Below are 16,026 nucleotides of genomic sequence, written 5' to 3'. Positions count from 1 at the left end.
CATAGTCTGATTATTATTTTTTTAAGGGAAAGCATCTGTTTCAGATTTTCAAGGCATATATAAAAAGCAAAGTCAAGTTAAGGAATTTGTCCTTCAAACAAAATCTAGACACCAAGTTAGCAGTAAACAAATAAACAAAAAAATGACTGAAAACAGTTTCTAAAGCAGCACAGCAACAAGTACTAAATTTTACACGTTTTCATCATTTGAAGGAAAACAAATCTACATCGATTACAAAATCAGCATAATCTTTGGTACCAAATGTAAGGGCACCTGCTTGTTAACAATATCATCTTCATAACAAAAATCTTGCCTTAAAGACAGCTCAAAACATCAGATTGTTTAAAAGTGCTAACTTGCAATTTAGCTTCTTTAAAGTTTGTACTTTAGGCCAGACTAAATGTTACGATAAACACACTTTCAGGAAAAAAGGTATGTTTAAACTACTTCTGCTTTGAAGAAAAAGCAACTTTGGGATCTGGAACACACACCTAGATCAGGATAGTATCCTGTGGAAAATTCCTTGCCCTTGCTGCGATTTGTCTCCTAAAGATAACAATGTACACTCTATACAAGTTTGTACACACCGTGTATTTCGTATGGTGTTTTCCTAAATACATTCAGGAGCCATCATCAGCTAGATAGAATTACCGTATTTTTTGCTCTATAAGACTCACTTTTCCCCTCCTAAAAAGTAAGGGGAAATGTGTGTGCGTCTTATGGAGCGAATGCAGACTCTGCAGCTATCACAGAAGCCATAACAGCAAGAGGGATTGCTGCTTTCACTGCGCAGTGATCCCTCTTGCTGTTCTGGCTTCTGAGATTCAGAAGATTTTTTTTCTTGTTTTCCTCCTCCAAAAACTAGGTGCGTCTTGTGGTCCGGTGCATCTTATAGAGCGAAAAATACGGTAGTTTGGAGCCCCGATGTGGAATGTGTCACCAGTCCAGATTGTGACTACACAGCTGCTTTTTGTTCAGAAGTTTGAGCACACTTTTGTTGTGTGTTTATTGTAACATGCAGTTCACCCTAAAAGAAGCACCTAAAAGCAGTTGGGAGATCCTAAGCTTTTTTCAACAAGTTATACCATCCAGAACAACCTAGTGAGATGACCCTCCCCGCTCCCATTTCCCATACACGTCCCAACATCACCTTCCCCAGCAGAACATGTTCCTAGCAGTGGCTGGTGCTGAGATATAGGGCTGCGGGGGCAAAACCTGATGACTGGCTCTATGTGTTACTGCAGCAGCAAGTTGTCACGTGGAGGCAGCTTCAGCTGCAATGAGTAAGCTGAGCAATAAGATGCAATGAAGATTTTGTTTAAAAAATAAGATCTTCTAAGACCACTTCTTGAAGATTACTTAAAATGTTCATAGTATTATCTTGTCAAAATCCCTTAAGGGGCTCCAATACCCAAACACCATAGAAAATGAATGACAATTTTAAAAACAGGGAGGAAAAAGAGAAAGGTTATAATACAAAGCCAGGGATGGCCCCAGCTGAAGGTATTTTGCTTGATGTTTGTGATGTTATCCACTGCTCTGCCAATTCCGCCTTGATTGTTGCTGCCAAATGCAAAGTATTTCCTTCAGGGCAGACCCCACCTCTTGGGTATTTCGTTACACAGCTGCCAGACTTTGTGTTGGCAAATGAGCAGGAAATGGACTATTTGCTTCTTTAACAGGTGATGAATGCATCGTTGGATCTTGTAAACACTACTGATTTTATACATTCAAGCTTTGCTCTTAGAGAAAGTGGCACTTACTCGAACCATTGCACTCAAGATTTAGCACTTCAACAGGTAAAAATGTTCGCTGGTATGGGAGTTCCGGTGCACTTCCTTGTTCTCCAATGGCTTGGTACAGCGCACAGGGATAAATCCACTGTTTTGATCCCACTGCTCTTCCATAAAATCTGCATGGCGAAGCCCATATCCGGCACTTCTCCTAGTCCTCGACTTGTGCTTTATTACTGCGCACACCGCCCCGTCGTCAATTTAAGTGCTCCTCTGTTATGTAACATACTTAAAGTTTTAAACTCTAATGGCATCCTATGTGGGCTGGCATTAGAAAAAAATCGATACTTTAAGTCATCATAATAGTGATATTTGACTGGCTTTCCATTTATATCCTTCGGGAAGGGCCAGAATCCATAGAGATGAATTTCATCGCAGAACCTCGTAGCAAGTGTGTACATGAGGAGTCCTGTGCTAGGTCGCTTGATGAAAACTTTGTTGGTCAGCCAATAACTGTAAGGGAAGTGAAAAACAAGAGATGCACATTTGATTATTTGGATATCTTGTTTGCACTTCAGCATGCACAACTATTTCTTTCTCTCTCTCTTCAAAATAAAATAAAATTATAACAACATTGAATGCATTTTGATAATTACAAATGTTATAATCACCATGGAGATGAAAGTTCCATCCTATTTCTGTGGCCCATCGCATCCCATTTCTGCATTAATCTGATTTTTAATTTTTTTAAATAATTAAACCTATTAATGATGTATTGTTAAACATAGTTCCTTTTAGGAAACTTGCAAATGTGTTTTCTATTAGAGTAAACTTTGTGCTTGTTTGTTTTTTAAAAAGGAGCATTTTGATACAGTTTTTGAGCTTAGAACTGCATTGGAACATTTGAGAAGTGAGAAAGCTGGTAGATAACAAAAGTTCAATCCAAATAGTAGCTGAGGAGGTGCAGAACAGGTCAATTCATATTGAAATCTAGAAAGACTGAATTACTCACACATCACTAGTGGAGAAGTCCAGGAGGAGTATACCCTTTGCAGGTACACAGTTCAAGTATAAAGGCCACTTACCTCCCAAGCATATTACTATTTTAGCTTCTTCAATGATTGGCATTCTATTTCTTTTCCTGGGGGTGAGGCATAACACCTCCATATTTTTCTCCCACACGCACAACCCAACAAACCATCAGAATCAATTATGACTATACAGTGGTACCTCGGGTTACAGACGCTTCAGGTTACAGTCTCCGGTAACCCAGAAATAGTACCTCGGGTTAAGAACTTTGCTTCAGGATGAGAACAAAAATCGTGCTCCAGCGGCGCGGCGGCAGCAGGAAGCCCCATTAGCTAAAGTGGTACCTCAGGTTAAGAACGGACCTCCAGAACTAATTAAGTTCTTAACCTGTGGTACCACTGTACATCTTGCTAAGTATGGATATGAGATCAACGGATCAACTGGGCTAACTTACAAGATCAGCAACAGTTCATACCCAACGGTTGCATGAGCTGAAGATACCTTGTCGTTTTGTCCCTTGCAGTCCTGTGTGGCCCTGAAAACATTCTTCCCAGGGCTGCAGGACCTTCCTGAACAAGCTATGTGGCAGAGGGCTGCAGTGTGAAGGGGGAATTGCGCATAATCAGGTGCAGAAATGTTGCACCAGTAAAGCGGGCACTTGTGATACAATATATGCCTTGTGCATCATCATTATCACAATATATGCAATATATATCATATATATATATATATATATATATATATATATATATATATATATGCAGGTTTTGGTGTCTTCGGGTGTCTTCCCGTGTAAGAGTTGGGGTGTCTAGGCGACGTTTCGACGAGGTCTCGTTTTGAAGATGACGAGTGAGACCTCGTCGAAACGTCGCCTAGACACCCCAACTCTTACACGGGAAGACACCCGAAAACACCAAAACCTGCATAATATTATATGATATATATATAATATAATATAATATAATATAATATAATATAATATAATATAATATAATATAATATAATATAATATAATATAATATAATATAATATAATATATATTGTATATATATTACAATATATGCCTTGTGCATCATCATTATTTGGGTGAATGGTATTTTCAAAGCAGTGAGTAAACACAGAGATTGAATTTGAGCCTTCTGTTGCTCAGCGGAGGAAAAGTGGAGGGGCAGAAAGAATCTGGAGTGAGCCTCCTTCCAGCTCAAGTGACCAGCTGACAGTGGCAACTGTCAATCAGGTGCTGTGTATGTATGCGATGAACCAGTTGCGACTTTTGAGATATGTGACTGGCTCTAGCATCTCTTTATAGCAACCATGCCTCCAGCCCCAAATTGAATCAGAACCACCTTGTGGGAATTCCTTGCAGATGACCACAGTACAACAACAGTCAGGCTGTCTATCCACAGCAGTGACCAGAGGAGGAATGATGGCTAGAAACACCAGGGTGCATCTGCAACAGCACAACTGGATGTCTTCATCTGCCTCAACTGCAACAAAACATGTCTCTTCCACAGGGCCAGATTTAGGTTTGATGAGGCCCTAAGCTACTGAAGGTAATGGAGTCCTTTATATGTCCAGCTGTCCTTTGTCAACAACAAATTGTCGTTTTTGTGTGTGTTGAACGTATGCTATATGGCAATTTACGGACCTAATAGGTTCATACACAACACAAAACACTGTAACCTCCAACAGTTTGACTTCACCCCAAAGGTGTACCCCTCCATTGTCTCCCAAGACAGACCAAAGCCAACTGGGTGAAGAAGGGTGTTAACCCTTCCCCTACTGTTTTCATGTGCAAATAATTTCTCCTCCTACTCATTTTGGAGAAATGTACAGTCATACCTCATGTTATGTTTGCTTCATGATATGTTTTTTCAGGTTGCGTCCCATGGTGACCTGGAAGTACTGGAAAGGGTTACTTCTGGGTTTCACCACTCGCGCATGAGCAGATGCGCAAAATGATGTCACGCGCATGTGCAGAAGCGGCGAGTCACAACCCGCGTGTGCGCAGATGCGCCGCTGTGAGTTGCGTTCTGCTCATGTTGCGAATGGGCCTCCGGAACGAATCCTGTTCGCAACCAGAGGTACCACTGTATGTGGATGCAATATGGGTTCCCCAATAAGGCAAATAGCAGCTTGGGGGAAGAGGAGCATAAAGGTGGCAAGGAGATTGGATTTACCCACCCATCCTTTTGTGCTGCAGTGCAGTCCATCATTACCCTCCACCATGCTACTTAGAAAAACAACAACTCTTAAGGGAAGGGTGATCAGTTCACAAATCTGTAATTCCTTGCTTAGTTTAGAATGATCAGTCCAGAACTCAGAACCAGCCTTTTGCTCATGCCATTCCCACTCTATGAAGGTTTAAGGACATGGAAATGTATTTGTGCAAAATAGAAACGATCAAACAGGATTATCTCTTTTGTTAATGCTGTGCCTCAGCCCTTCTCTGGTTTTCAGCAAAATCTCCTTCTGAATATAGCTGAATATAGCAACATTTTTTTATTTTATTTTTTAATCTGTTTTGCCAGGCTTAGCTTTGGCTGTCATCAGTCACATGTTGGGCAGGTTTTTCCCCCTCTTCCAAAGCCTACATTAGTTGTGACTTGAAACCTCTAAAAAGCAAATGTTGAAGCAACAGTAGCAGACCTGGGGAGGGGATGGAGTATGTGAAGCATTTGCTAATTTTAGAGTTATTTTCTTGTCTGTTAAGAGGGGGAGGAGGGAGGGAGAATCCTGACTCGCAGCAAATCCTTCAGTAGATAATTAAGGGCCACTTTTCTGGTATGCTATGAATAAACCTAAAAGAAATGTAGTCTGAAAACAGACACTGAGCCAAAACACTTGTCTTACCGAAGTTTGATTTTTATTCAAGCTTCTTACCATTTCACAAGTTCAGCCAGGAGCTCTTTTGTTGTTGTTAGAAGCAGAATATGAGACACATAAAGCTATACATATTTTGGTTCCAGACTAGGCTCTGGACGCTTCCAGCCAGGAATTTATTCTGCAATCTCAGCAGCTCATGTATACAAGTTTTGTGGCATCATCGTCATCAAAATGCCAGGCACAACTCTTTTTTTAATCTGGATTTTCCCTTACTGTGAAAAATCCAATTTGTAAAAAAAGGAAAAATCTATTATGTTGCCATAGTCACTGCTGGTGTGGGAACTCATTACTGGGGGGGGGAGCCCCAACCTCATTTTGGGGGCAGGGTATGTGTGTGGCGATGTTTTGAGGGGTGTTCTCTAGAACTGTCCCCTACTCCCATTTGTTCACCATCAAATCACAGCCTATCCATTTGGTTTAGTTAGCCCCCAATACTAAATGATGTGAGTGTTACTCCGAATTGTGTATTTGACACCTACTTCCACCGATTGCTGCAATGTAATGGCACCTCTGAATTTCAACAACCCAGTTCAAAGGAAGATTTCCACACAGTAAATGTGGGTAACTGATGGTTGCCTCAAGGTCTGTAATAACAGGACATACACTGGCCTTAAAAAAGTTATTATATGGGGGTTTTCTGGAAGACTAATTTTGTCTCTCTCTCCCCCCCCCCGTTTTTGTGGGGAAAATGTGTGATTGTCTGTCAACTTAAAAAAAATCCTTCCAGTAGCACCTTAAAGACCAACTAAGTTAGTTCTTGGTATGAGCTTTCGTGTGCACGCACACTTCTTCAGATACACTGAAACAGAAGTTGCCAGATCCTTCTATATAGTGAGAAGGTGGGGAGGGGTATTACTCAGAAGGGTGGTGGGAATGGATAGATAGCTGCCAATCACCCATTCCCACCACCCTTCTGAGTAATACCCCTCCCCACCTTCTCACTATATAGAAGGATCTGGCAACTTCTGTTTCAGTGTATCTGAAGAAGTGTGCATGCACACGAAAGCTCATACCAAGAACTAACTTAGTTGGTCTTTAAGGTGCTACTGGAAGGATTTTTTTTTTATTTTGACTATGGCAGACCAACACGGCTACCTATCTGTGTCTGTCAACTGTTACGGGGTCCTTCAAGGTATTCTTGCGGACTTTTATACTGCCTCTCTGCTCCCCCAAAATTAAACAGCAGATAAATATAGCCAGATATCAAGCTTGTACAAGACCTCCATAGAAATGGGTCTTGAAGGGCCAAAACTTCAAGCCTCTGCTTTGTCCATTGTGAAAAATGATACCTATGAGGTGGTAATAGTTGCCTGGTTCTGGTGGGTTTTGTTTTTTTTAAGTACACATGCACAGGTACAGAAATAACATGTACAGTGATATCTTGGTTCCCAAATGGCTTAGTTGACTAACAAATCGGCTCCCAAATGCCACAAACCTAGAAGTAAGTGTTCCAGTTTGTGAAAGTTTTTTGCAGGCCGAACTGCTGTCGGCATTATTTCTGGGGCCAATCAGCCAATCAGAAGCTGCACCTTGGTTTTCAAAGGTTTTGGAAGTCGAATGGACTTTCAGAACGGATTGAGTTCGAGAACTGTATACATGTCCAGAATGGGAGAAGGTGGAGGAGCAACAAAGTAACAGAGTAAAGACAAACAGTCAAGCTCCCCCTACTGGTGCGGATGGCAAACAGCAAAATAGCAGTGAACACCAAGGAATGAGAAGAATGGACTGTGTGGATGCAAACACACCAGTTGTACACACGGGGGGGGGGAATAGATCTGAACAACCCATTTGCTATATAAAGCTCATGTCAGGAAGCGCTCCTCCAACACTGGGAGAAAACTCTGTTGGCAATTGTTCCTTGGTCCTACTAAAAGAGATGAATAAAAGCACAGCAGCAGAAATAATGAATAAGGCACAGCTGCATATATGTGAGACATTGTCACTTCGCCACTGTGTGCAGAAACACAACAGGTGTTAGAGAAATAGATTGCAGGTTTCTATAAATGTTCTGCTTGGACAGAAGTTCTGATCATCATGTGCCTATAGTACAGAGATCCTTCTTTGGCTGTTGTGGATGGAACAATGGTCCCTCTTTCAACAGGCATTGTGTGGGGCAGGAAAACCTCATGCCAGCACTGGCTGCCCACTGTACTGAACCTGCATTCAACCCTGAGCAAGGAAATAAAGAGCAGCAAGGAAATGCAACTCTGGATCCCAAGCAAAGCATGCACTTCTCAAGCAGAAGTTGCTTTGGGAAAGATCATCTTTAGCCAGCAGAAACTGGAATCTTGTTTAGTGATGGCTGTAGGTTTTTTTGTAACATGAACAGTCTCAGCTTTCCAGGAATGCAGTAGAATATGTTTCTATGGCTCAAATAACCCTGGCATTTATTTCACAGGGAAAGAAGAAATAACCCAACCTCATTTTGCATCGTAGTCAAACAATTTACAAAAGTGGAGTTGGTCCCATGGAGCTGAAGCAACTTTAAAATGAAAGGTGAAGATGGCACACTCACACGCACTGTCCCATATACAGAAGTTTGGGTTTATCAGCTGGAAGTTGGTATCAGCTTCCTTCTACATGAATCTCATAGAGCATCTGGGATTTGCCAGATGCACTGCTCTGCCTTGGGCTAGCTTCCTTGGTTAGGCTGGTGCCAATGCCCAGTTTTCTTTGCTTGGACCCATGCCTAGAGTGAACATCTGCTGAGTTTTTTATTCTGGACTAGATTTCTAGTGCCTACTGCAAATTCAGATTTGCTATGCTGGCATATGCTTAGCACAGCCAGTTCCAGCTTTTATTGGGTGCTTGCGAAAGAAAATCCTTGTCAGTAGGCCCTCCTAGTCAACATTTTGCCCGCAGAGCTTCCAAAAACAAGACAATGCCTTTGAGAATGGACAAAATGTTTTCTCGCTTGCTTAAAAAAGTAGAAAGTTATAGGACTGCCAAGTGCCAACCAACACCAAACCAATAACCTAGCAATAAATCCTGGCTCATGGAGTCCACATGGGGAGACACAAAGACCTAACTGGAGAAAGTATAGAGTGGAAGAAAGTGAGGCAGAGAAAGTCTCTATCTTTGGCTACTATCAGCCTTTTGGCTCAGCTTCAGGATTTTCCAAGAGGCAGCTGCTTCTAAAAACACCAGTCACCTTGTTCTTGCCAGGGAGTGGGGGTTGCGGCTCAGGGCAGCCTGCCCCTGGGCCGAAGCAGCCTTCTGGGCCCTGCACAGCTGGCAGATGATGTCATTTCCTCCTTGGCTGCGGGGGCTGTCAGAGCCCACCCATGGCTTGAGCCAATTGTGGGTGGGCCAAGGGGGTGTGGCCTGGGAAGCGGACCAGAGGGGAGACTTCCCCCCTCTGTTTTCACTCTTTTCTACAACTCCTGATTGTGGGTGATTTTTAATAACTGAAGAAATATCGGTTTGATTATTTTTTAAATAAAAAAATTATGAATTGTTATTTGGGACATCCTTGAAATGCCCTTATGAGATCAGAAATGTGTTGCCATTGAAATGTGCATTGTTCATGTTTATTTACTGGTGTAACTGATCATTTATCTTGTATATTGTGAGCTTCCATGAACACAATTTCCTTATAAAAAGGGAGTGAGACTTTTAGGGCTTGTGCAAGGGGACCTTCCTTTCTTCTCCTACTCTTTGTAGTCCTTCATGCCTCCTCAAAGGTGCTCTGGAAGGTGCCCCAACCCTCCAGGGCAGATTTGTGGCTGCATGGGAAGGAGAGAATGGAAATGTGTTCCACAAATGGAATGGTATTCAACTAAAACAGACTTAGAACAGACCCACTGAAATTGATGGGTCTAATGTAATCACACCCACTCATTAAAATATATGAGTGGGTGGCACACATGATGAACGAAATTTGCATTTTCTTGAAATGAATGCAGGTGCATGCTGGCTCATCGCATCTGCTGCCTGCTTGGTTCACGCTACCCTTTTCTCCACTTGGTTATGTACCTGTACAGTGGTGCCTCGCAAGACGAAATTAATTCATTCTGCGAGTTTTTTCATCTTGCGAATTTTTCATCTTGCGAAGCACGGTTTCCCATAGGAATGCATTGAAAATCAATTAATGTTTTCGTTTTCGTCTTGCGAAGCAAGCCCATAGGGAAATTCGTCTTGCGAAGCAACTCAAAAAATGAAAAACTCTTTTGTCTTGCGAGGCATTTGTCTTGTGAGGTACCACTGTATACACAACTGCGTGAAGAAATTCAGTAGTTTTGGTTGACCCTTAGAAAATAAGAGGGGAAATGAACAAACAAAAGACACATTTCCCACATTCTGCACAAGTCTTGATGTGGTGATATTAAGCCAAAAGGCAGAACCAAAAATAACGGCTGGGTACTTTATAAATGGAGGGACGCGGGTGGCGCTGTGGGCTAAAGCCTCAGCGCCTAGGGCTTGCCGATCGAAAGGTCGGCGGTTCGAATCCCCGCGGCGGGGTGCGCTCCCGCTGCTCGGTCCCAGCGCCTGCCAACCTAGCAGTTCGAAAGCACCCCCGGGTGCAAGTAGATAAATAGGTACCGCTTACTAGCGGGAAGGTAAACGGTGTTCCGTGTGCTGCGCTGGCTCGCCAGATGCAGCTTTGTCACGCTGGCCACGTGACCCGGAAGTGTCTCCGGACAGCGCTGGCCCCCGGCCAATAGATGTGAGATGGGCGCACAAACCCCAGAGTCTGTCAAGACTGGCCCGTTCGGGCAGGGGTACCTTTACCTTTACCTTACTTTATAAATGAGAAAGGAGCTCAAGCTCAATCTCAATTTCTATAAATCTAGGACACCTTGAAATTCACAGTGAAATTTTGCAGCTTCTAACCATCTCAGAGAGAATCCAAGTGCATCCAAGTAACAAAAATGACTTGAGGCATTTAACCTGCATTTTAGAACTTAAATCCCTTTCCAGAGGCTGAATTTGTAATTAATCAGTCAATAACACATCTCATCCCAGTAAATCCCTGTCTTCCAGTTTCTGCTTAAATGATTTTAAAACTGACCTGTGGGTTTATTTGGCTTCTATGATTTGTTCCTAGATTATGCAACTGAACCGGTTAGTGAACAGTATTGCTGCCTAAGAGATCAGTCAAATCTGATTATTGGAAAATTGCTTAACCAGAAAAGTAATTGTTTGATTAATAGTCTGCTTGCACTGTTTCTGTCCTATGGGTGAGTAAATTCAGGTAATTATTGGCCATTAAGAAATCCTGACATGGCAGTGTTTCTTTGAAGACACAGATTCTACTTACAGAATTCCTTTCCCCCACAATTACCAAGACAATGACCCAACAGGAATTGGGGGTTGGGAGGGGGAAAGAAGCAGTTTGAGGTCTCAGTGGACATAAATTTTAACAGGCATGGAGCAAGCACTTCAGAATTATCTGATAAAATGTCCCATTTAAAATCTCCTGTGCATGTGATCCAGCAATTGTTTTATCTGAACATTAGCTACTGACATGCACACACACAAGAGGCTGTCCACCATGCAGTTCCCAATCCTTGCTCACCATCTGTTAACAAGATCCATGAGCGTATATCTGGATGAGAACAATCTGGATTGTGTTGGGGAGGGAAGTAAAGGGCGCACATTATGCATGCCTTTAAATGGCTCCACAGCTGTTCATTACACATGTGTTATTGTCTCATAATGAAAGCAGTATTTTTGGAGCAGATCCTTTGAGAAAAATGATGGAAATGGTGTCATCTGTGAAAACTATGATTAGTAACAAAACTAAGTTTTCCAAGTCTTAAACATGGACACCACATTGAATCCATCTGTGTAAATGCAGTGGTGTGAAGAAGGAAGTGGGGCCACCTCACTTGCAAGAACTTGCAGGCCCACCTCAATCAGATCTACTTTAGGCCTGCCATTTTTTGCCAGTTGTTACTGCCCATATGGCTGATATGATGAAAGATCAGGTTGGTGTGGCTGAAGCCACTGTGAGCTGTCTTCTATCTGCGAAATTTAGGGGAAACATAGCCACTTGTACACAAAGAGCTTTCCATGTTGGTTGTCAACCACCACAAACATAGCCCACCTCATACATCCTTGGATTACTGTACAAGCTGGGGAATGTCAGGGCATTATTGGAAGGCACTGGGTCTGGTCCCTGCCCTAAACACAAGACCATCAAGGAACAAAAGGAAGAATATAAACATAGTAAATAAAAAAGAAAACCATCAGGAAAAGATAAAACAATCCAGCCTATTCATACAAAATAAGTAACAGCATTTGCTCAACAATGATTTCACACTGATGTCACACCATTACTGTTTTTCTGGGTCTGGCAGTTTGAAGACCCTGATAACACATCAATTCATCAATCACCACAGAATGTACTTGTCATTTTGTCATAATTTGTTAATCTATTCAATGGACCTCAAGTAGTGCATTAAGTAATATAATTGACATCTGTCACTGTACAAGCCTCATTTTGTCTTTGATGTCATTTTCCTCAGGGAGAGAAGACATTTTTGGAAGAGTTTTCTTTATGTTATCCAAAGCTTGCTTACTCAAGATTAAGAGTGATATCCAACAAAGTTTTACTCAGAGCAGACCCACTGAAATTAATGGACCTAACTTAGTCATGTTCATTTATTTCAGTGGGTGTATTCTAGGTAAGCTACTAACATGGGTTTGAAAGTGCGGGAGGCAGTGGAAGACAGGAGTGCCTGGTGTGCTCTGGTCCATGGGGTCACCAAGAGTCAGACACGACTAAACGACTAAACAATAACAATTCTAGGTAAAGTTTAGTTCAGTGTTTCTCAAACTCGGGTCATCAGCTGTTGAACTAAAACTCTCATTATCCATCTTTAGCAGTACCAGTGGTCATGGTTGATGGGAGTTGTAGTCCAACAACAACTGGAGACCCAAGTTGAAGAAGCACTGGCTTTAGTTGAATACAACCCCTTGTCCCCTTAACTTCAAGTAAGTGTGCTCAGGATTGCACTGAAGGAATTTGTAGTGTTGCAGGCATGTCAAAGCAGCCATTCCTTCCACGTCAGGACTATTCTGCTGGCTAACAATGGAGGACTGCCAACCACAGCTTACTGCTGCTCAGGCCTAGTGGAGATTTGCATCACCTTATCCCCCCGCCAACAATAAACACTGGGAAAGTTGGGGTTCCTGCTGCTGATCCAAAGACACGGCAGAATTATCTCACCTCTGAAGATGCCTGTTGCAGCACTATTTGAGTCACTACTCTGAGCCTGCCTCCTTTTAATAACACTTTTGAGGCCTTAAGGCTTCCTTATGTGCCTCCAATTTTAAAGCCTGTTTGAGCAATCAGAAGTTTATGAAAATAACTGACACAAACCAACAATACACAATGAAAATACGTACTTCTCTTCCAGGAGGAATTCACATTCCCATTGTCAACTTCACTTATATACTGACATGAGTCTAAGGTGATTCTTTGAAAGGTGAGATAGTTTGCCAAACTGCTACACACCACCGCAGGGCCAAGGGTGGGTGGCCAGAAAGATTCTCTGCCCTGTGTTTAAGCACTGGGAAGCAAATCACTCAGCACCATGCAGGTGCATAGATGCTCACTTGGTAGGTGTCCTTGCTGATGTCAAGGAAAGTAAAGGACTTCTTCCAGGGATGCTAAGTACCTGCCTCTACTCCGTCCTCTGAGCACTTATGGTAAGTGCAGAAAGTCTCATCTGGCTTTAATTGTCCCAAAATGCTGGCTTGAGATCCCAATTAAGGAAACTTCTCAATGTTGCACAAGCCTTCACTGAATGCAACTTGTGTATTTTTGCATATAAATAACACGTGAACAATACAAAGAAACAGGCTCCACTGTGCCATACAGAATATCCGCAATCAGAAGAAGGGAATGAATAAGCTGTGATCCACCACTGATGTGCCCAACACTATATGCAAGAATAAGGTAAAAACCTAACTTATAATGACTCTGGAGCAGCCCCACCAAACGGAGTGGGATCTATTTCCCAGAATAGGACTGTAAGGAAGACAAGGTTAAATATGCAGCCTGGACTATTTATCATCTGAAGTCTTATTCTTAGGAACTGATAGCACCGATTTATCCAGAGCACAGAAGATTGAAAATATCAGGCTCGAATGCCACAGGGTGGCTGAATGCGCCAAATGTTGATGTTATTTCTGGGATACACAAATGTCTCCGTGTGTCAAACAACTGCCATATGATATTTAAAAGAAGATGAGAAAGATACCAACAGTCCTCTACTAGTTTTCAAAACTGTCTAGTTCCAGCATCTCAAAAGGATGCCAAATTCATGTAAATTGAACTGATGCTGTGCCTTCAATATATACAAATCTTTGTATACAACCATATAATCCGTATATGATCAAGTAATAATTATATACAACTTAGTAAAGGGGCTGTTGCTCTCATCTCACTCTATAGGCCGAGGGAGCCCGTGTTTGTCTGCAGACAGCTTCCAGGTCACGTGGCCAGCATGACTAAGCTGCTTCTGGCAAACCAGAGCAGCGCATGGAAACGCCTTTTACCTTCCTGCTGGAGCAGTACCTATTTATCTACTTGTAGTTTGACATGCTTTCGAACTGTTAGGTGGGCAGGAGCTAGGACCGAGCAACGGGAGCTCACCCCGTTGCGGGGATTCAAACTGCTGACCTTCTGATCGGCAAGCCCTAGGCTCTGTGGTTTAGACCACATGCCACCCACCAGCCACAACCTAGAACTGATGTGTAATAGATGCCCCATTTTATATGCAAACAGTTTGTTTTATGAAAAAAATTAGGTACTCCATCTCAGACTTGACTATGGTTGACTCTAGAATTTTGTATCGGTCTTCATCAAATCTTCAGAAATATAAGCAAGCCGATCATTCATTATCTAAGGGAAGAACTGAACCTGGTTGATGCGGTGGCACTGTGGTCTAAACCACTAAGCCTAGGGCTTGCCGATCAGAAGGTTGGCGGTTCGAATCTCCGTGACGGGGTGCGCTCCCGTTGCTCCGTACCTGCTCCTGCCAACCTAGCAGTTCGAAAGCGTGTCAAAGTACAAGTAGATAAATAAGTACTGCTCCAGCGGGAAGGAAAATGGCATTTCCGTGTGCTACTCTGGTTTGCCAGAAGCGGCTTAGTCATGCTGGCCATATGACCCGGAAGCTATCTGTGGACAAACGCCGGCTCCCTCTGCCAGTAAAGCGAGATGAGCGCCGCAACCCCAGAGTCGTCCGCGACTTGACCTAACAGTCAGGGGTACCTTTACCTTTTACCTCTCTTTGTAATGCATGCTGTGACATTACCACTTGTTCTACTTCACTGCCTGCTTTTGCCTGGGGGTATGGAAAAGCACCTAAAATCACACCACAGAGTGCCTAAATATTTTGAAGAGGAAGGCAGATAACTCAGTTTGAGCACTCATGTTTCAAGCGTAATGCCTAGTTCCTCCCTAAAATGACAAATGAACCCATAATATTCCTCTGGACAGAAAAGATTAATGGGAAAGAATGCATTATCAATACAGCCTGCAGCAGTTAACAGGGAAGCAAGGAAAATGCAAACAAATACTAAGGAGAAAGTTTAGACACTTTTCTTCCCCTTAAAGAAAAAATATCCTGAGTCCAAGCTCTGTTGGTGAGATTTCATATGCAAAACACCGAATGACTGATGTGAATTTGAATTATGTTAGATGGGTGCTGGTGAAGTAAAATAGATATTGCTCACACTGCCATTATTGACTAGATTTGTTCTGACTAATCTAGAGCAATGCTTTGCAATATGATTCACCTTAAGGACTATTCAGATACTGCAAATTCTGGCATGGCACATGAGACAAAATAAAATTTTGAACTGTGCTGAGATTTTGACCGATTTTTTCCTCCTAGCAATTTGCATGGGGAAGTCCTAAACATACATCACGCTAAAAAGAGGGGAATATAAATTTGTTACAAATTCTTCAAATTGCATTTACCTTTTTTAATGTTTTAAGTTGGGCGAGATGGGTGAATTTGTGTGTGTTTGTGTGTGTGTGTGTGTGTGTGTGTGTGTGTGTGTGTTATATCTGGCTCTGCAGACGCACCAGAAGCTCATACTTTCTGGAACGCAATCCTAACAAGAGGATCTGTGGACAAGTGGAAAAGCTTCCTTTGGTAGCAATGCAAATATATTTGTTTAAGTTTAAAACAGGAGGTAAGGAATCCTGAAATTTAAGAGTAAGTACAGTCATTTGTGTAGCCAAAATCGTCACCATCTACACATAACAGGCATCTATGAGCAGGTTTGGGGAAGCAGCCAATTTTAGAGAAATGCTGGTTAAATATTAAATGCCCAGAATGTACATTTATGCAACATAATCCAGAGAGACAATGCATCATGCCACACCATTTCTGATTTCAAGAAGTAGACATTCCTG

The 16,026-nt window shown here is 42.3% G+C and overlaps 1 protein-coding gene across 1 annotated transcript in view; it reads right to left on the bottom strand.

The window, feature by feature from the left end:
• Positions 1 to 803: 803 nt before the first annotated feature.
• ST8SIA4 (ST8 alpha-N-acetyl-neuraminide alpha-2,8-sialyltransferase 4) overlaps positions 804 to 16,026 on the bottom strand; it is a 92,347-nt gene continuing 77,124 nt past the window's right edge. The window contains exon 5 of the mRNA XM_081212433.1: positions 804 to 2,246. Coding sequence (XP_081068559.1) covers positions 1,967 to 2,246 — 280 coding nt within the window. The 3' untranslated portion in view covers positions 804 to 1,966. The remainder of the gene's footprint in view (positions 2,247 to 16,026) is intronic.

The sequence above is a fragment of the Podarcis bocagei genome, assembly GCF_964188305.1.
Source record: "Podarcis bocagei genome assembly, chromosome: 11".
NCBI lineage: Eukaryota > Metazoa > Chordata > Lepidosauria > Squamata > Lacertidae > Podarcis > Podarcis bocagei.
This window is presented reverse-complemented; position numbering and strand designations above follow the sequence as displayed.